The 21,797-nt window shown below is 43.2% G+C and overlaps 1 protein-coding gene across 1 annotated transcript; it reads left to right on the top strand.

The window, feature by feature from the left end:
* Nucleotides 1-832: 832 nt before the first annotated feature.
* On the top strand, nt 833-20,868 carry GLUL (glutamate-ammonia ligase). Its single transcript, XM_087726928.1, has 7 exons — nt 833-989; nt 6,256-6,458; nt 12,257-12,418; nt 15,085-15,231; nt 16,932-17,059; nt 17,176-17,375; nt 19,058-20,868. Exons 2-7 carry the CDS (start codon nt 6,293-6,295, stop codon nt 19,374-19,376), a joined length of 1,122 nt encoding a protein of 373 aa, XP_087583054.1. The 5' UTR covers nt 833-989; nt 6,256-6,292; the 3' UTR covers nt 19,377-20,868.
* The last annotated feature ends 929 nt before the right edge of the window (nt 20,869-21,797 follow it).

The following is a 21,797-nucleotide window of genomic DNA, read 5'->3' as shown; positions in this document are numbered from 1 at the left end:
GAAAGCAGCTGGTCCCCCCCCCTTTGAAGAGTTCGCCGCAAACCACATTCCGGAGCTCGTATCAGATCAAATCTTGTGTTCAGAGCCCCTTGGCCGAAAAGCGGCAGCCCCTTTCCGCGGTCGGAAGAGAAGGCAGCTTAGCCCAGCCCCCTCCCCACTCCCCCCACCCACCCCCCGGCGGATTTCCTCTGAGGAAGCCTAGGGGGGCTCCGTGCAGCCTGCGGGGGCTGCTTTTGGGGGTCCCCGGCGTAGCTCTCTCGTCTAGAGGCCATCCTCGCTTTGCAACTTGCTGTAATTTTCTCAGCCCCCGGGGACTTTGGCAAAGATAGCAATAGCAATAGCAGTTAGACTTATCTACCGCTTCATAGGGCTTTCAGCCCTCTCTAAGCGGTTTACAGAGTCAGCATATCGCCCCCAACAACAATCCGGGTCCTCAAAGAGCTTTTGCGAAGCTCGCGTGGCGAAAGGGCTCTGCCACGCGCGTGTGGTGGGCACGGAAAGCTTCTCCTCGGCATGGATGGACCCGAATGGGGTTTCTTTAGCCACGGTAACCGCCTTCCACCTCTTTCCGGCATCTGCCCTGAATTTACTCCCTCCTCCCGTCCCCAAAACGAGAGGAAGCCCCCTCCCCAAACTCCCCCCGCCTTTCTTTCCTTGCCTCCCCGTCCCCTCCCTTCTGCCTTTCTTTCTTCTCTCTCTCTCTCTCTTTCTCTCTCCCTCCTCCTCCTCCTCTCTTGGTTGCCCAATCGCTGGAGCCAGGAGCCCCCCCCCCATCAGCTGATCCTGCCTCGCTCCCGATTGGGAGAAGCCAATGAGCAAACGGGGTGGGTGGAGGGGGGGATCGGCACCGGCCAGTAGTTAAAGGAGGCAGCCGGCAGCTGGACTGCTCTAGAGCAGAGCATGGGCGATCCTCTTTAGTGGTCCGACTCGCCAGTGATCTCTCCCCGCCTGCCTCCCACCGTCGCACCTTCTCCTCCACGGCGGCCAAGGTAAAAGGAGCAGCAGAGGCTGGAAGGGGTTGGGGAGGGGGCGAGGGAGGGAGGGAACCGGGGCTTAGAGTTGCATTTTTCCCAGGGAACCGAGCGCATCATCTCATATATCCCCTTCCCCGCCCCCCGGGGGGCTTCCCTGGGGGGGGGAGAGAATGGGGTTAAGGAAGAGGGAGAATAGGAAGTTTTCTTCCCGAAGTCGCTCTCAATTTTTCCTCTAGGGGGTTGTGGACGAGAACCACCCTGCTCCGTTATAGAGATGCAGTTTTAGAGGGTTGCAGAAAATAGGCTCGCTGTCTCTCCTCTAAACAAAAGCAATGGAGTCGTTAAGCGGGAGCCTTAAGGCGCTCCTGCTGCTGTTGGGGAGGGGGCGTTCTGGAATCTCCGGGGAGGAAAAGGGGTCTTTGTTCGGACGTTCGGAACCGCGCCTGCCCTTCTGCTTCACTGGAGGCTTCATTGGAACGGGCCGGCTTGCGATCAACTCCGGTGGTTTAAGAGGGAGATCCCTGCCACTCGGGTTTCTGGATGGAGGGAGTGGGAAAACCCCGCGGAGGCCTATGAGGAGGGGTCCCCCGGTTTCTCGCAGGCCCTTTGAGCCCCCGAGCGGATCTTGCTTTTGAATCCCTCGCCCTGGCTTTTTGTTAAATGGGGAGGCCAGGGAGGGTCGCCCAAGGACGGCCATGGACTTGAAACGGTTCCAGCTCTGTCCCTTTTTCTTCTCCTCCGCCTTCCTTAAAGGCTGGGTGGCTCCGGTTTGGTTCAAGGCAGCGGGGTGCCTGAAAGCAAAAACGCCGCTGGCCTGGGGAGGGGATAAAATGGTCTCCCTCGTAACGCATTGGAGAAGAGAAGGCGCAGGATGTAAAAGGAGGGTGAAAATGTGCTCCTCGCAAGGTTGGAGCCAGAGGTAGGAGAGGGAAGTGCTGGTTGAAAACACAACGCAGAGAGCCTTTGGAGGGGGTTGGTTTTGATTAGGAATAGGAGAGGTTGTGTGTGTGTGTGTGTGTGTGTGTGTGTGTGTGTGTGTGTGTGTGTGAGAGAGAGAGAGAGAGAGAGAGAGAGAGAGAGAGAGAGAGAGAGAGAGAGAGAGAGAGAGAGAGAGAGAGAGAGAGAGATCTATGTATTAATGTAAAGAGAATCCTGGAGGACAAATTTTTGGGGAAAAACAACAATATATATGGATTTATTTACTTGCTTATTTAATATCCCGGGTCCTCATTGTAAAAGACAAAGCAGATTAAAACAAAATCAGATAAAAACAAAATCCCGAAACAATTTGTTCCTTTGCCAATGAGAAACAGTGTTGATTGTGTGTATATGTGTGTGTGCTTATTTGCAAAATACAACCAGGGTTTGGTGTTGTGTGAACTTCCCCCAGGCAGGGCTGGTATAGGAGGAATGTTCCAAAGAGTGACTTGGCATTGTTTTTTTGTTTTTTTCCAAGGATGGTTTCTGATTTCTCAATCTAGAGTTCAACCCTACAATTTCCCAAGGATCTCCCATCCAAGTACTAACTAGTTCAACTCTGGTTGCCCCCCCCCCCAAGATCAACTGAAGTTGACTAGATGCTGCCATCTGCTGTCCCTGTATATATTGCATTTTTAAAATCACCTTTAGAGAAAATACAAGTGAAATAAGTAGGATAATTCTAAGAATCCAGTTTAGTGACACAGATGGTCCATTCCGTCATCTAACATGCCTAGAATGTCTGTAACAGCCATGATTACTGTGTGGCATGTAAGATAATTCCTTATAAAAGGAAGACTAGCTCAAAATCCAGGTAATATTGTTGAATTGGATTGTAGGTTACCATGGTGTCGGATCAGTACTTGGAGCTACATATTTAGGAATATTTTCCCCCAGAATGGGGATTTGATACTATTTTCATTCCAATATTTCTGTTGGTATAAAAGAAAGGCGAAAATCCTATGGAAGAAATTATCTAAGTCTTGACAGTTGTGTTTTTATTAGTCAATGGAATTGTCAATAAAATTCAGTATTTTGATAGGAACATACTTAATACTGTAGCAAGCAATTAATATAAAGGTAAAATAATTCAAAATCATGTACATAGTTAATCATAAGGGGTCCTCCGGGATTGGGCGGCCTATAAATCGATTTAATAAATAAATAATAATTGGCTAGCTTCTAAAGAGCTGTAGGGCTCTTCATTAATTTTTTTTACTTATAAGCAAGTCAAGGAATTTAGTAGAAATGGAAAAAAAAATGTAAGTCCCAATTTAGTTTTGCCATCTAAAATCCTGGCAGGATTGCTGTATAATAACTAATGCTCTTGTAGAAATCCAGCATTTTACTTTTAGAAAATTAATAGAATTTGAATTTCACAATTGATATTTTAGTTACCAGAAACGTGTAAATTGTACATCTTTTCAATCTCACAGTAGTAGTGTTTAATGGGAGATGAGTGGGTGTCTGCATTCTCCATAAAAACATTCCATGACTTTTAACAAGAGTAGGATACCCCCTCTCTCCCTTCCCCTCTCCCCTTTTCCGTCTGCTATCCCTTACCTCGCCTTCCATCCCCCCTCCCTGTATCCTAAACTTCTTAGCAATATTCCTTGACTACCAACTACTAGTTCATTGCCTTTTAATTATACAATATTATTCAGCTCCACACAAGGAAAAGCTTAAGCTTAGACTTGGAATGGTAAAGATCTCAGAATGATTTTAAAAAATCCCATTCTTTTGTGTTACCACCCAGTATGTATTGTATTACGATGTGACATTTGCAGTGACTTAAAATTCAGAACCTGAAAGAGTTTCATTGTGAACAAGAACCGTTTTGCAAACCGGTGCTTCATAACATTACAGTTAGTCTCCATACCACGAAACAAATACCTCTCAAGTTGCCGGTATGGGAGTAATTCATTCTTGCATGGGATTGTCTGGCAGGAAAATGCCATTGGTACGATAGTACCAATCCACTACAAGAATGTGCAAAATGTAATTTTATTTTAACACTTGACAGCTGGATTTTAACATTGACAATTATATTAGGTCATTTAAAATAGGATCTAATGGGAGTTTTGAGGTGATCCTTATTTAGGGTTTTGATGAGGTTCAAGATTTCTACATTCTAAATTCTTCTCCACTGATGTCTTCCAGATCTTTGAGACTAGTTTTAGATTCTAGGTATTATCGCCAGTTGCTTAGAATTCTTTGAGTATATTGCTTATTTTTGCTAGGGTTTCTGGACCATTTCAATAATTGACTTACTTTGAGCAGCTTAGAACCTTTGTCATGTTTAAACAGGATTCAAACAAAAAATGAAATAGCTAAAGAGCCAGCAATAATGTTGAAGGCGCATTGTTCAGGAAAGGTAGACAGATTATTACACATATACCTCTACAGGTTTTACAATGAGAGATTATTGCTATCCTATTTGAGATGCAGATGTGCTCCCAACAAATTTGAAAAATTCATGATTGAGATTTTTTAAAAATGGATTGTTTCCATTAATTTATAATAGTTATGCCATGGCCTGACATAAAAGATGGGATTTCTGCTATCATGGGAGAAGACACATTTTAATCTCTTAGGAATTTGGGTATATACCGTAAGTTTAACATTCTAAGGTTTGCCCACCATTTCAACCAATAGAAATCAGGTTGGTTCTACACAAATAACTCTTAATGTAAAAAACTTTTGTCGTCTTTTGGAACTCTCTTCAGTTGAAACCCATATAAATCTCGATGGAGAACTTTGCAATTTAGGAAGTCCTATGTATTACTTTTACAATATAAATAACGTGGAAGGTTTTTTGTCTTTCGTGATTTTCCTATATTGCTTGTATGGATTTTACAATTTTCTGATAGTACTTTGGGAATTTTCAGTGTTATTTCTATGTATACTTCCTCATCTCCACCCTCAAACAAGCCTATAGAGCCGAGGTGGCGCAGTGGTTAGGGTGCTGTACTGCAGGCCACTTCAGCTGACTGCTATCTGCAGTTCAGCGGTTCTAATCTCACCGGCTCAAGGTTGACTCAGCCTTCCATCCTTCCGAGGTGGGTAAAATGAGGACCCGGATTGTTGGGGGCGATATGCTGACTCTGTAAACCGCTTAGAGAGGGCTGAAAGCCCTATGAAGCGGTATATAAGTCAAACTGCTATTGCTATTGCTATTGGGTTCTTGTGTTGCTTGTAGTAAAGCTTATTGTTGAGAAGAAAAGCTACAAAACCAAACAAATCTTATGTTGAGAGTAATCCTATTAAAAAAGTAAATTTATCAAACTTAGAAGCTGCTACAGAAGCCTGATGAAATCATGAATCTAGAGATAAGGACAATTAGAATAACATCAATGTTTAGTTGGAATCCATTTTGGCCATGGCGCATACTGCACATAAATAGGGGCATTACCGAGCCGAGGTGGCGCAGTGGTTAGGGTGCAGTACTGCAGGCCACTTCAGCTGACTGCAGTTCTGCAGTTCGGCTGTTCAAATCTCACCGGCTCAAGGTTGACTCAGCCTTCCATCCTTCCGAGGTGGGTGAAATGAGGACCCGGATTGTGCGGGCGATATGCTGACTCTGTAAACCGCTTAGAGAGGGCTGAAAGCCCTATGAAGCGGTATATAAGTCTAACTGCTATTGCTATTGCTATTGCTACCTTATTTCCCTCCTTTTATGACCAGAGTTCTAAATTTCTGGGAATCGAAGCAGTCTTGGCAATAGATTCATTTTCAGAACAAGGACTGTATCGTTTGTGATTATTCTTTTTCAGAGATTACTTTTCTTTTAGAGTTTAGAATTAAGAATTAAGTTATTTCTAAACACCCCATTACAATGCATAAACGTTACTGGATAATAACCGTACAGTAATATTTCCCAGCCAGTAGCTTCCTGTTACGTTGGAACAACTGCCTTAATCCTATCGTCAAATTGACTGAGGATTATGAAGATCGTAGTCCTGAGGCACATCGAGGGGATCAGATAAGAAACAGCTCTTCCAAAGCAAGATATAGTGGCTTATTCAGTGCCTGGTTTTAACTTTATCAAACTTAGAAGCTGCTACAGAAGCCTGATGAAATCATGAATGTAGAGATAGTTTGCAATCCTCCACGATCTTCAGTAGAAATACGATGACTTGCAGCAGATGTACATTTTGTACACGGATTGTAATCAGCTGCGGAAAGTTCGTCACACACTAAGCCAGCTCATAGGCTGGCACTCTGGGAATGTCCCCACTTGGTTTTTTTTGGCAAGAATCCCTTTGGAAATTTTCATAGATACACCCTTTTTCTCTCCCTCCAGGTCCTCATCTTGCAGAACTTCAGGAACCACTGCCACCATGGCCACCTCTGCCAGTTCCCACTTGAGCAAAACTATAAAACAAATGTACATGAAACTCCCTCAAGGTGACAAGGTGCAAGCTATGTACATATGGATCGATGGGACGGGTGAATTCTTGCGCTGTAAAACCCGGACCTTGGAGCAGGAGCCCAAGAACGTTGAAGGTAAGCAGATTTGGAGTGAGCTTTCCTAGGACGTCCATCAAGGAGAGAACCAGCTTAGAACTAAGGACAAATAAGTCAGGGCAAAAAGCCAAAAGAAGAACAGCTTCTACTGCCTTAGACTTAGGTTAGAGTCTTAGGGATGACGCTACAACGTGGCACGACAAAACCGCGAAGCCCTTATCCGCGGAGACATAAGCGTTTCGCTAAAGCTGCGACGTCATCATTGCGTGTCATCACCGCCGCGACAACAGCGCGGCAACAGAAGGGCGCTTTAAAACGGCGCCGTGGCAGAAAGCCGATTTCAATTAAGGTAAGGGTTAGGATTAGGTTTAGGGTTAGGTTCAGGGTTAGGTTTAGGGTTAGGTTTAGGGTTAGGTTTAGGGTTAGGTTCAGGGTTAGGTTCAGGGTTAGGTTCAGGGTTAGGTTCAGGGTTAGGTTCAGGGTTAGGTTCAGGGTTAGGTTCAGGGTTAGGTTTAGGGTTAGGTTTAGGGTTAGGTTCAGGGTTAGGTTCAGGGTTAGGTTCAGGGTTAGGTTTAGGGTTAGGTTCAGGGTTAGGTTCAGGGTTAGGTTCAGGGTTAGGTTCAGGGTTAGGTTTAGGGTTAGGTTTAGGGTTAGGTTTAGGGTTAGGTTCAGGGTTAGGTTTAGGGTTAGGTTCAGGGTTAGGTTTAGGGTTAGGTTTAGGGTTAGGTTCAGGGTTAGGTTTAGGGTTAAGTTCAGGGTTAGGTTCAGGGTTAGGTTCAGGGTTAGGTTTAGGGTTAGGTTTAGGGTTAGGTTCAGGGTTAGGTTCAGGGTTAGGTTCAGGGTTAGGTTTAGGGTTAGGTTTAGGGTTAGGTTTAGCGTTAGGGTTAGGTTTAGCGTTAGGGTTAGGTTTAGCGTTAGGGTTAGGTTTAGCGTTAGGGTTAGGTTTAGGGTTAGGTTCAGGGTTAGGTTTAGGGTTAGGTTTAGGGTTAGGTTTAGCGTTAGGGTTAGGTTTAGCGTTAGGTTTAGCGTTAGGGTTAGGTTTAGGGTTAGGTTCAGGGTTAGGTTCAGGGTTAGGTTCAGGGTTAGGTTCAGGGTTAGGTTTAGGGTTAGGTTCAGGGTTAGGTTTAGGGTTAGGTTTAGGGTTAGGTTTAGCGTTAGGGTTAGGTTTAGCGTTAGGTTTAGCGTTAGGGTTAGGTTTAGGGTTAGGTTTAGGGTTAGGTTTAGCGTTAGGGTTAGGTTTAGGGTTAGGTTTAGGGTACTGAGTGCTTGGGAATGCGCGGATTTGCCCTCCGCGATTATGTCATCGCGGTAGGCTCGCGTTTTTCCTTAGCGCTTCGAACAGCGCGAATTAGTCTTCGCGCTTATGTCTCCGCGGATAAGGGCTTCGCGGATTTGTGGTGGAACCACACTACAACCCATAATAAATTCCCCAGGGGAATTTATTTTTGAGTAGATGTACATTAAACAGTTAAGTGAAAGAAATATGGCAGAGTTAACAAACACTGGGATTAATTGTCTGCCACAGTTCAGTTTCCTTTCTAGCTAGACACCTGGTTGAGTTTCAAATTGTTGGAAAAAAAAATGTTTGTATGAACTGAAAAGCGCTGGTTAATAGTTTTCTTTTGGGAAATCATGTCTACAACTGTGGTTTTGAGTTCTCAGATAAACTTACATTTTCTCCCCTGTGGCTCTCTATATCTGGAATCCCATTCAGAATATATATTTGGTACCCTAACACCTCTTTCCAATCTCAGTTTTCTATGAATAGAATTGAATTATTTGGTACATTATACTGTATTTTTAACTTTCATTTCCCCCTGAACTTCCCGTTTCACTGCATCCCTGTTGACATGGGAAATATAGCATTCAATAGTTTTCCACAAATAAATACTTTCTCCATAAAATAAGATTCAAACCAAGTTGCTAAGTTTTATCCAGTGTTTTTCAGCATTTTATTAAAATTACATTTTCTCACAACTGCATAGATGGACATTCAGCTAAAAGGGGTAGAATTGATGAAATTTTGAGAAACCAGGCGGTGGCAATGTGCATCTGTTAATCATTGTTAATCATTGGCAGAGGGGTTTCTTAAACCACCTTCATACTACCTATTATTTCTTCTGGTTTTGATCCCATAGCTAATTTTTTTTCCCAAAAATAAAAATTTGCCTAGCTCAGGAAAGGCATACAATGATTTGCTTGTATATATGTGCTTATCCATTCCAACCAATCTTTACCTTACAAATAGAACTGCGTTGCATTGTGTTCTAAATATGCAAGAAAGTAATAATAAACAGAAAAAAAACAGTTTCATTTCTAAAAGAAATCGGGTTACATTTTGTTGATGAAGACCACATATAGGATGAAAGGCTTTATGCTTCGATGAAATGCATTTCATAATTCCAGACGATAGAAATGAATATATAAATAAAAAAATAATATGTAAGGTTGCTAAATGGAATAAATGATGGAATAGGCTTAGTTCTTCCATTTTTTAAAATCTGTATGACCATTATGTTGTGCGAAGTACCCGTGGTTTCGCCCATGAGGCCAATGTTGAGAAAAGACACGGACACGAGCTTTCTCGGGATGGGACGACCCAGAATGGAGTCTGGTAGTCCCTTTTATTGAGATAGGACAAAGGCAGGAGGAGCAATCAGCATGTGATTAAAGACAGCCTGTAAAACTACAATTGCTAATCTACTGCTCCGGGAAGTTCTGATTTTTGAATTATGGATGCCTTCTTCAAATCCATATTTGTGTCTGTCCTCTAATTTCTGTGAAACAAGGTTGACACTTAGAATAGGTTTTTCCACCTTGGCTAAAACATCTTTGCTACCATATTTGTGAAGCATGTCTGGAGAACATCATTGCACCTGGAGAAGGCTAAATTATGGAACTGCAGCCAAGATGTATTACTTCACTCAAACCTCACCTTTTTTCCTAGCTATCAATCTGTCAGGCTTGAATGGTAGAACCACCTTCTGGCAGGATTCCATCTTTTGTGCTGCTCTTGAAATAAAGAATTCCTTGGCCCTTAGTTGGTTCCTTGAATTACAGATGGCAAGCACTTGGCTTTTGCCTTCATGCCTCTCTCATTTTCAACACGATTAATCTCTGCCCACTTCGTGCCCTTTTTTGAAGCCCTCGGGCCCTAGAGGAGTGTTTCTCAACCTCGGCAAGTTTACGATGTGTGGACTTCCAACCCCCCACAACTCTAAAAGTTGAAGATCACACATCTCAAACTCGGCACAGTCGAGAAGTTTCAAGTTTCAAGTTTAATTTTATTTATAGGCCGCCCAATCCCGGAGGACTCCGGGCGGATTACAGAGAGGGGGGGGGGAAAGCAATAAAAGAAAATAAAAATAAAATAGACAAGTTAAAAACAACACAGATACAATCATTTCAGTCGGGGCTGGACCTCAACAATGAGGTCAACAGCCCCAGGCCTGCCGGAATAGCCAGGTCTTGACAGCTTTTCTGAAGGCCATGAGAGTGGGCGAGGTCCGGATTTCTGGGGGTTGTTCGTTCCAAAGGGTCGGAGCAGCCACAGAGAAGGCTCTCCTCCGGGGAGCCGCCAGCCGACACTGTCTGGCTGACGGCATCTGAAGGAGGCCCACCCTGTGGGATCTCATCAGCCGTTGGGAGGAATGTGGCAGTAGGCGGTCTCGCAGGTACGCTGGCCCTAAGCCATGTAGGGCTTTAAAGGAGAAACACTACCTTAGCCCTTTTCCCTTTATAGTCCCCCTGCCTGGGAAAGAAACACTGCCTTTTCATTCAGATTTTTCTTGCTTGTGTTTGTCAAGGTAATTTATTGACTGAAAAATAAACCTATTTGAGAATTTGAAACAAAAACACAGTACTCCTTCTTCCCATTCCCCCAAAAATAACATTAATACATTACAGAACCAACCATTTGCTGTCCTTTCAATCACCTCTCCCTACTTCAGTCTGTTCATCTGAAACCTTAATTTCTAATGGGGAGGGGGTGTTATGTGATAGAGGATGGGGCTTTTTAGGCCACAGAATCCTTCCAAACACCTTTGGAATGATTTAGGAAATGTACCGTTGGTAGCTCCCTGTTCTTGGCCCTGATTTATGTGCACAATACAGATGGACAAGAGAGTATACGCAAAAACCTGGTCTTTTTTGCTTGGCTTGGAATAAAACAGGGCGCTCAAGAGCATGAGAGTTTCTTCCCTGGTTGCTATGGAGCTAGCCAGAGATGGTTACGAAACCTGCCCCAGTGTGTATAGCTCATTAGGAGAATTTAGTTAAAGGCTTTGTTTTTGTTCCGAGGAAGTGGCTGACACAACTTGTTTAAATCATCTCACCACCTTCAGCACATGAAAAGGGATCAAACTGATTAACTAGATTAACCACTTTAATGCTGGCTGCCGTGTGCTTATGTATTCATTAGTTTTTCTCCTCTTGGCAATTATCAGTATTGAATACCGTGGGCAAACCGAGGCATACATTTCCTAGGGCAATGGAATCAATTATAGCATTGATTAATGCTATAACCCTTGAGTCTATTCAGAGTTAAAACAAAAATTACTCTTATTTCCGTGTTTTGGGGTTTTCTTCCCCTCTGTAATTTTATAATATATACTTGTTGACAAAAACCAAGAAAGGGTACTTAGCAACGAGCCACAGGCAACAGCTAAGAACAGATGCTTCACTGCATATCGTTTGCAGTTGCCATCTATATACCCAGAGTGGTTTAAAGCAAATCTTTCTGCAAAACCTTTAGGTCTGTAAAATTAGAAATAAAATTATAATCCTGGAAAACGCTCCCTGTTCCTGTCCAGTACTAGGCAATTAAAGTGAAATATTTGCACTAAGCTGGCGTAGGGAAAGCAATAGTAATTGTAGCACTTAGACTTCTATACTGCTCTGAAGTCTGAGTCAACCTTGAGCCAGTCAGGATCAAACTCCTGGCAGTGGGCATAGTTAGCTTGCAATACTGCATTCTAACCACTGTGTCAGCATGGCTCCTCTGCATTGGAGCATCCTAGATGCCTTTTTTGGTCTGCTAGTCAGTGAATGTCTGAAGCAGTGGTGGGTTTCAAACAATTGTCGAACCTACTCTGTGGGTGTGGCCTCCTTTGTGGGAGTGGCTTGCCAGCCATGTGACCTGGTGGGAGTGGCTTGCTGGCCATGTTCTCTCTCTCTCTCTCTCTCTCTCTTTCCTTCCTTTTGTCTCTCTGTCCCTTTTTCCTTTTTTTCTTTCATCTCTCTCTCACTTTTTCTTTCTTTTTTTCATTTTTTCTTTCTTTCTTTCTTCCTTTCTTTCTCTTTCTCTCTGTGTGAGTCTCTGTGTGTGTCAGTGGTGGGTTTCAAAAATTTTTGGAACCTCTTCTGTAGGTGTGGCCTGCTTTCCGGGTCCACTGGTGGAACCTCTTCTAACCGGTTCGGTAGATTTGACGAACCGGTTCTACCAAACTGGTGCGAACCCACCTCTGATCTGAAGTGAGTTTTTAATTCAGCGTGGGCATATTAAAACTGATTTTACAATTGTTACAACTATAAAAGTAAAATGTGAGTGCCACCAGCAAATATTGACTACGTCTGCTCTTAAGATTATTAGTGACCACTAGTTATGGCAGCTATCTAGTTTTTACCCTTTGGAACATGTAATAATGCAAATAATAATTAGTACATTGGCTGACTTTAGCTGGCTAACTCCCATTAATGAGTACAACGGGAAGTATATTTTTATTGATGTAAATCATTGCTCAATCCTTGTGTGAGTAACAATAGCAGCAAAAATTAAATAGTGCAGGTTTGTAAGGTGTGTAGAAGTGGCTTAACCTCAATCTTATTTTTGTTTTCAGATCTACCAGAGTGGAATTTTGATGGCTCAAGCACTTTCCAGTCTGAAGGTTCAAACAGTGACATGTTTCTTGTGCCTTCAGCTATGTTTCGAGATCCTTTCCGCAAAGATCCAAACAAACTGGTTTTATGTGAAGTTTTAAAGTACAACCGGAAGCCTGCAGGTGTGTTCCAGTTCGGGCCTTTTAAAACTTCGAACCTGACCAGGAAAAGAATGCAGGAAACCCCCCCACTTCATTGAGATGAATAATGAAGCAGAGGCTTAACCCTTATATTTTGCACAAAAAAACCCCCACCCCTCTTTGCATGCCTTGCCTGGAGAAAGTGCGTTTAATGTTTTGAGAAAATAGGACTGGAATTTAGATTATTAAAGCTGATAGCCTCCAGTCACGAAAACTAAATGAAATCTCCAGTTCATACTTAAAGATATCTGGAGGAGGATCACTGTGCAATTCATTCCAAACGGGGAAAGAATTTGCCCTTTTCTGACGAATGAGATTTTAGGGTTTTGTTTTGCCATAGTCCTTAACTCACAGGGTAACAAAGAACAAGTATTATTTTTTTATCTTTTATCTTTTTTTTGGTTCAAAAGTTTTATTTCTTTTAAAACAAACATTTCATCATTCCTCAATCGGTAAGACATCGAAGTACAATTTTTTGTGTGTCAAAATAGTTCTAGTTTACCACCAAATTCTTGTCTAGCCTAATATATACCCCTCCCTCCCTCCACCCCAACCCCCTCCTCCTTCCCCCCCCCCCGACTTCCCAGAACCCGTACACGGTATGGATTTTTAACAAACACAGTCTAAAATCTATTGAGAAAAAAGAAATAAAGAAATTAATGACATTCTACATTGACCTTAGCTTCTTCTTGCTCAGCTCACTTTAAACCATTTAAATCATTCCTGATCTTAAGCATAGGCTAACTGGAATTTCTTGGTCCCGTATTTATTTTGTATATAGTCTATCCATTTTTTTCCAGATTTTTGACATCACTTCGCCTCCTTTCACTGTCAACAATGGTAACTTTAAACAGGGACTCGTAGTTCCACTGAAGATAAGAATTGGGGGCCACTACCTGGCAGTATAATTTAAAAGAGCGATTTGTTGAAATATAGTAGATTGCAATTCATTTGTCAAGATCATCTATATTTCAGTAGGGAAATAATAATGTGTAGCATTATGGAACATCGTGTATGTAACAAGAGGCCTCTGCCTTGTGCTGTGATATTTCATTTGCATTTTGATCTTGGTTGTTCAGTCTTATTTTGGAAACAGCCAAGATCAGTGGTGGGTTTCAAAAATTGTTCGAACCTACTCTGTGGGTGTGGCCTCCTTTGTGGGAGTGGTTTGCCACCCATGTGACCGGATGGGAGTGGCTTGCCGCCCATGTGACCGGATATGAAGATGCCGACGACACTTGTCAGAACCACCTTAAATTACCTCACACACAGCACTGGCATGCATAAGAATACGATGCAAACTTGTTTTTTAAAAGGCATCTTTGGTTTGCGTTAAAACAACTTCAACACACGCAATGTTCTGATTGCACCACAAACGCAGGAGTCATCCTTACCTTTCACAGAGGCACTGAGTTTTATAAGTATGAGCATGATAGTGTAGAATAATCATATCCAAGGACCAGTGGTGGGTTTCAAAAATTTTTGGAGCCTCTTCTGTAGGTGTGGCCTGCTTTCCGGGTCCACTGGTGGAACCTCTTCTAACCGGTTCGGTAGATTTGACGAACCGGTTCTACCGAATAGGTGCGAACTGGTAGGAACCCACCTCTGGTCAAGATACTAATGCATCATTCTAATAACGTTTATGCAAAATGAGAATAAAAAACCCTCTTCCTTTTTGCACCAGGCCATCGTGCCTGATCATGCCTAGCATGACATTTTGCTAACAACTTACCAGATCCTTAAAAAAAAAAAATGCCAACTCAGCCTGCAGTTGCCAGGAAAAAAAAGTTAGTGAATGCTCTTCATGTGAAGCCCCTTCCAGCCACAAGACTTGCATTCTCTGAAATTTCAGCTGATTTCTTGTCAGCTGACAGGCATAGCTTCTACTCATGCATCTTTCATTTAACTGACTGAACAATGTTTTCCCTTTCAACTAATGAATCACAACCCTATAGGAAATGTAGGATTCATTAGCCATTCTGTTAACCCTCCTGTTTTAATAGCCACACTGACAACGCTGTTGCTATTTATCTTGACATTGAGGTTGAATCAAGATTGCTTAGCTAAAATATTCAAGGGGACTCCCAAGGTCATCCAGCTCTCACTGCACTTGGTAATGTAAAAATAAGTACAGTGGGGTGTTTTATCTTACAAGGTGACCGGGGAAATTAATTAGAAAACACTTTAGGCAAATTGAGCTTTAGAGGTTGGCTTTGGCCATCTCTAAACCATCAACCTAAATCCTTCTGTTCTGTTAAAAAAAAAAAACCTTGTTTAATCTTGAATCTTCGCTCAAGAACAATGAAGTACAACTAGACAAAGTTGCGGTTCGAATTCATCTCCGCCTCTCTTTTAAGGGAAGGATAAAATCTATATGAATGACCAACATTGGCTTATTCCAAGAGCCGAGGTGGCGCAGTGGTTAAATGCAGCACTGCAGGCTACTTCAGCTGACTGCAGTTCTGCAGTTCGGCTGTTCAAAGCTCACCGGCTCAAGGTTGACTCAGCCTTCCATCCTTCCGAGGTGGGTGAAATGAGGACCCGGATTGTTGGGGGCGATATGCTGACTCTGTAAACCGCTTAGAGAGGGCTGAAAGCCCTATGAAGCGGTATATAAGTCTAACTGCTATTGCTATTGTTTCTTTTAGAAACAAATCTACGATCTACTTGTAGAAGGATTATGGACATGGTGTCCAACCAGATCCCTTGGTTTGGAATGGAGCAAGAATATACCCTTCTAGGAACAGATGGACATCCCTTCGGTTGGCCTTCCAATGGCTTTCCTGGACCACAAGGTAAGATTCTACCTGAAATTCATATGAAATCTTTAATAAATAACCACTAATTGCAGGCTGCCATTGAGACACCACCACCTTAGTGGACAGAGTTACTGCTTTTTATACATAAAGATTAGGCCTTTGATATTAAATGAGAATTTAGGCAGGAGAAATCCATTGCCGAGGTAGATCGCCCACTCACCTAATCAAGAGAAATTCCCAATTCACGAGAGAGTGTGGAAATGTTTAAAGGAAGAGAGTCTGACTCTGCTAAGAGCCAAGTTGGCACAGTGGTTAGGGTGCAGTACTGCAGGCCACTTCAGCTGACTTATCTGCAGTTCAACAGTTCTAATCTCACCGGCTCAAGGTTGACTCAGCCTTCCATCCTTCCAAGGTGGGTGAAATGAGGACCCAGACTGTGGAGGCGATATGCTGACTCTGTAAACCGCTTAGAGAGGGCTGAAAGCCCTATGAAGCGGTATATAAGTCTAACTATTGCTATTGCTATTGCAACTGTGAAACTCCTGGGATTAATCTAATGGTGATCTCAGCCAATCGGAGATTGCATTTTGAACAGGATAATATTGGAATTAGATTATTAGGGATATCCCTAAAGGTAAATTAAATTGATGATTGAATAAGAAAAGATAAGATAATTTAATTAAGCCTTTTACAGGTACTGCTCAACTTGCAACCATAATTGAGCCCACAATTTCTGTTAAGTGAGACATTTGTTAAGTGAGCTTTGCGTCATTTTTCTTTCTTGCCACAGTTGTTAAGTGAATCATTGCAGTTACGATATTACTAAGATTGTTGTTAAGTGAATCTGGCTTCCCCATTGGCTTTGCTTGTCGGAAGGTCACAAAAGCTGATCTCATGACTCCAGCACACTGGAACTGTCATAGATTCCTGCCAGCAGCCAAGCCACTGAATTTAATCATTTGACCATGGGGATGCAGCCATGGTCATATGTGTCAAAATTGTCATTAGTCATTGTTTGTTTGGTCACTATAAACAAATGATTATAATTTGACAACTGTCTATACAGGAGTGTCCTTTATGTCAGTGGTCTCCAACCTTGGCAACTTTAAGACTTGTGGACTTCAACTGCCAGAGTTCCTCAGCTAGCTTTGCTGGCTGAGGAACTCTGGGAGTTGAAGTCCACAGGTCTTAAAGTTGCCAAGGTTGGAGACCACTGCTTTATGTTACATGGATTTGCTAAAGGTGATGACTAGAGGTATAGTGTCAGCCTCTGCTTTGCTGCTGCTTCAGCTGCCATTGAAACGGGAAGTGGGGGGCCATGGTATTTGGGAGGGGAATCATTGATGTGCTGGAGGAAGTTTCTAGACGCTGAGCCTGACCACCTTACTGCGCATGTCGAAGAAGGGAGTTTCCCGCCAAGGCCAACGGTCCAGCATTCCATCCTGGTGATGCCTTTCGAAAGTTATCTCACACCTGACATTTGGGGGAAATATGATTGGACTATGCACAGGGATACCAAGGAGAGGGGAAGGAAATTATACATTATAATCTTAAGCTTTCGCGCCTAATTAGCCAGACTCAGCTTTGCTTTGCAACTGTTCATTTATCATTAGTAAAAGTACACTTGATTTCAACCCAAATGGAGTCGAGTGGTTTCTTTCCTGATTACTGAAGGAAGTCAAGCTGACAAATAGATTCTCCCCACTGATTAATTTTTGCTCCTTGCGTTTCTCCAGGGCCCTACTACTGTGGAGTTGGAGCAGACAAAGCTTATGGCCGCGACGTCGTAGAAGCTCATTATCGGGCCTGCCTATATGCCGGTGTGAACATTGGAGGCACAAATGCAGAAGTTATGCCAGCCCAGGTATAAATCCCCGCTGTTAATGCTTAACCTTTCATCCCTGGAATTCTCTTTATGCATTTAGTATACTTGGAGAAGGGCGTGAATGATCGATTGATTTCATTCTGGTTCTCTTGTAGTGGGAGTTTCAGGTGGGGCCTTGCGAAGGTGTTGACATGGGGGATCACCTCTGGATTGCTCGATTCATCCTTCATCGAGTATGTGAAGACTTCGGGGTCATTGTATCTTTTGACCCCAAGCCTATTCCTGGCAACTGGAATGGCGCTGGATGCCATACTAACTTCAGCACTAAGGGCATGCGAGAGGAAGGAGGCCTCAAGTAAGTACTACTTCTTTGTTGCAAAGATGCTCTAAGGGAAGGAGAGGTTTTAAGAGGCAGGGTGAGACACAATATTACTACTACGTTTTTGAGACAATCTAGTACAGAGGTGGGTTCCTACCAGTTCGCACCTATTCGGTAGAACCGGGTCGTCAAATTTACCGAACCGGTTAGAAGAGCTTCCACCAGTGGACCCGGAAAGCAGGCCACACCTACAGAAGAGGTTCCACCACTGGTCCTTGGATATGGTTATTCTATACTATCATGCTCATATTTATAAAACTCAGGGCCTCTGTGAAAGGTCAGGATGACTACTGCGTTTGTGGTGCAATCAGAACATTGCGTGTGTTGAAGTTGTTTTAACGCAAACCAAAGATGCCTTTTAAAAAACGAGTTTACATCCTATTCTTATGCGTGCCAGTGCTGTGTGTGAGGTAATTTAAGGTGGTTCTGACAAGTGTCGTCGGCATCTTCATATCCGGTCACATGGGTGGCAAGCCACTCCCATTCAGTCACATGGGTGGCAAGCCACTCCCACAAAGGAGGCCACACCCACAGAGTAGGTTCGAACAATTTTTGAAACCTACCACTGATCTAGTAGTACAATAATAGTATATCACATTAAGGAACATTATCAGATACATCTGCATTGAGCATGAGGGCAAAACCCTTGCAAATCAAAAACTAAAGGCAAACTAGAATATCTTATATTATTAAGGATATTTCTGTTAGTGTGAGTATATATATTTTTTTATATACAAGAGTGTTTAAAATTAGATTTGTCTCCATTGCAAAGGATGGCTTATTGCATTCTGCAAGTTGGATGAAATACTCTTTAACAAATGCCTTTTTAATTTTAAGTATGGGCGAGAAAGGGAAATCGTTTTCACAATGTTTGTTTTTTGAACATCATTAAGAAGTTTTTTAAAATATTTGTGTCAAGCCTGAATTTTTTTTGAGATGTGATGGATGCATTATTTGGAGCCTAACATCTTGGAGGCTCGGGAGAATGCCTAGCTTTAAACAAGTATCGAGAGCGGAGCTATTTATGTATTAGATTTTCTTTTCCTTTTTAATGTTTGGCATTTTTCTGAAATATCTGCCATAAAATATGAAATAGTCTTTGCTGTGTCCCAGTGAAATTGCAACGTGGACAATCTTAGCCGTCATGGCACCATGGTTAGAATGCAGTACTGCAGGCTAATTCTGCTGACTGCCAGCAGTTCGATCTTGACTGGCTCAAGGTTGAGTCAGCCTTCCGTCCTTCCGAGGTTGGTAAAATGAGGGCCCAGATTGGTGGCGGTGGTGGGGGGCAATATGCCGACTCTGTAAGCCTCTTTGACGCTGCTGTAAATGACTATGAAGCGAGGTGGCGCAGTGGTTAAATGCAGCACTGCAGGCTACTGCTAGATCAGCAGTTCAGCGGTTCAAATCTCACCGGCTCAGGGTTGACTCAGCCTTCCATCCTTCCGAGGTGGGTAAAATGAGGACCCAGATTGTTGGGGGCAATATGCTGACTCTCTGTAAACCGCTTAGAGAGGGCTGAAAGCCCTATGAAGCGGTATATAAGTCTACTGCTATTGCTATATAAGGTTAAGCGCTATTGCTATTAGCAACATGAACAGCTGAGCACCCCCGGTGGCCATTTTTGGTAATGCTCTTTTTTTTTTCTTCCTTCACAGACTGATCGAAGATGCCATTGAGAAGTTGGGCAAGCGCCACCAGTACCACATCCGCGCCTACGATCCCAAAGGAGGTCTGGATAACGCCAGGCGCTTGACCGGTTTCCACGAAACGTCAAACATCCACGAGTTCTCTGCCGGAGTCGCCAACCGTGGGGCCAGCATTCGTATCCCGAGAAACGTGGGCCAGGTTAAAAAGGGCTACTTTGAGGATCGGCGGCCCTCCGCTAACTGCGACCCGTACGCGGTGACGGAAGCGCTAGTCCGCACCTGTCTGCTCAGTGAAACTGGCGATGAACCTTTTGAGTACAAGAACTAAGTGGGCTTCCTCCGTTGTGCTCCTGCTCTCCTCCTGCATTTCCTAGATATTAATTGTGAGGGCATGAAATTCCATGTTTGTGCTCCCTCTCCTAAAGCTGACCCTTTTATTTCTTTGTATGCGGAGGGGGGGAAGTGTAGTCTCTTTCACTGTTCTGTCATTTGAGGGGCACAGGAGAAGACAAGTGGGATTTTACCACTATTTCATGTAATTCATCTGTATGTCTTTGACCGGGTTTCATTAGCTTCCAGGAATAGACCGCAAACTTGAGACCTGGGTTGTGGAGTGGAGATAGAAAAAGCATATCTTGGGGGCCTAATTGTTCTCCCTTCCCCCCCCCCTGGATTTGCACTTCATGGGCTGTGTTGAAATTAGCAAAAGTGCAATTGTGTGTCATTCTCTTTGGTGAAATGAAATGAATTTGGCATCTTACCACCACTCAAAGCACTGGTACTCAGTACAGATCCATAAGGAAGTTCTCTCAAGGGCAGGAAAACATATAGTCCTACTTTCCCCTCAGACTCCTACATGTATTTCTACATGCAGGCTTTTTTCCTGCCAGAATTAGAAATATTTTCATGTTCTTAGGTCTTAAGGCTGGATTGTTCCCTCCTTGGGATTAGAAATGGTAGATTTTATTTTAAGGAGCGGCAGAACGCTTCGATCTGTCCTTGGAAGCTAACTGATTTTCTGTTTCTAACCCAAAAGTGAAATAGTCTTTTTATATATATTTAAATGTCTAAAAACACCTTTGAAAATCGTTGTCCTTTCTTTTAAGGTACACTAATTCAACCCTTGGTTGCAAGGGGTCTGTTGGTTAAGGTTCGTAGATAAAATGGGAAGGCGGGGGAAAAAGTTTGTTGAGAAGAAAAGTTAGCTATGTGCTGTCGTATTCAACAAGCAGTTTGAAGGCTTGATGCACATAAGAGGCTGTCCGTTTACAGGCTTATAAATTAAAATAGGCATTAACTTTTAATTTAAACTAAAGCCGCTTGGCTATCTACGCCGAGCTGCGTGCGGCTGGCTGCAGCAACAGAGATGAGCTTATGCTTCAAATGAAGAGTTGACTGGTCAACTTTAACCATATTTTTGACGAACAATTGGCAGGGAATGGAGGGCATTAAAACAGTTTGCATTAAAGCTAGGCTTTTCAAACGGAAGGCAAAAGAGCACAGGGTGGAAGGGGAAATGGATTCTTTTTTTTTTGGGTTGAAAGATTTTCAATAACACATTTTTAGGAGTTTCTAAAGTTGTACAGTTTTACAGAGGCCGCTGCTATTCCAGTTAGGTACACCTTGGCACTCAAACAGACCTGCCACTTCTGCCAGGGAGATGTTAATACGCATAGTTGACTTCGGAGGAAATATGAGTGGCTCAGGATTTTGTACTTTGGGGTCTCAAATTGGCACCAATCAGTTTCTGCTGCATTTGGAACTTGAGAAAGGGGGGCCGGGAGGGGATTTGTAATAAAATAATAAAAATCCAATAGTGATTCTCTGCCTGTGTTTTTCATGATCGGTTTGCATGAATTTCGCAATAACTTGGGCGTGCCACTGCGAACTTGTGTGGCTCCAGTCAATCTTAACTTTACGCACATCTAATACTTACGAAATATGCTCAATTGTAACCTCACCACTAGCCAGAATGTAGCTCCTCAAGCAATAGCAATAGTTAGACTTATATACCACTTCATAGGGCTTTCAGCCCTCTCTAAGCGGTTTACAGAGTCGGCATATTGCCCCCAACAACAATCCGGGTCCTCATTTTATCCACCTCGGAAGGATGGGAGGCTGAGTCAACCTTGAGCCGGTGAGATTTGATCAGCCAAACTGCAGTCATCTGAAGTAGCCTGCAGTGCTGCATTTAACCACTGCACCACCTCGGCTCAGTCAGCAGATGTTCCCCATTGAAAATGCAAAGTGTGATAGCAGTAATTATGGGATGGATTGTAACCCAATGCAACAATAGCCACTGGCATTCTGTTGAATGTTAACAGGAATGATAGGGGCTAGACTAATTTGGTCTTCCATAAATTGATCAGTCTTGATACTCAGTAACAGTCTGCTAAAGAGAGCCAAGACCATCATACTTACGTCCTGTCATAGAGATCTGGCTACCTGCTACTGGACAGAAAGAGATGAATTATGAGGCTTTCCACAGTCCAAGATGTGTCACATCAGAGGTGGTATTGAGCAGGTTCTGACCAGTTCTGGAGAACTGGTAGTGGAAATTTTGAGCAGTTCGAAGAACCGGTAAATACCATTGGACTGGCCCCGCCCTGTCTATTCTCTTCCTCCCGAGTCCCAGCTGATCGGGAGGAAATGGAGATTTTATAGTATCCTTCTCCTGCTGTGCCCACCAAGCCATGCCTACCAAACTGTGCCACGCCCACCAAACCAAGCCCACAGAACCGGTAGTAAA

Source organism: Thamnophis sirtalis, unplaced genomic scaffold (genome assembly GCF_051295495.1).
Source record: "Thamnophis sirtalis isolate CommonGarterSnake01/CBP01778 unplaced genomic scaffold, rThaSir2_p1.2 scaffold_12, whole genome shotgun sequence".
Lineage (NCBI taxonomy): Eukaryota > Metazoa > Chordata > Lepidosauria > Squamata > Natricidae > Thamnophis > Thamnophis sirtalis.
The sequence above is the reverse complement of the archived record's forward strand: the minus strand, read 5'-3'. Positions and strand labels throughout refer to the sequence as shown.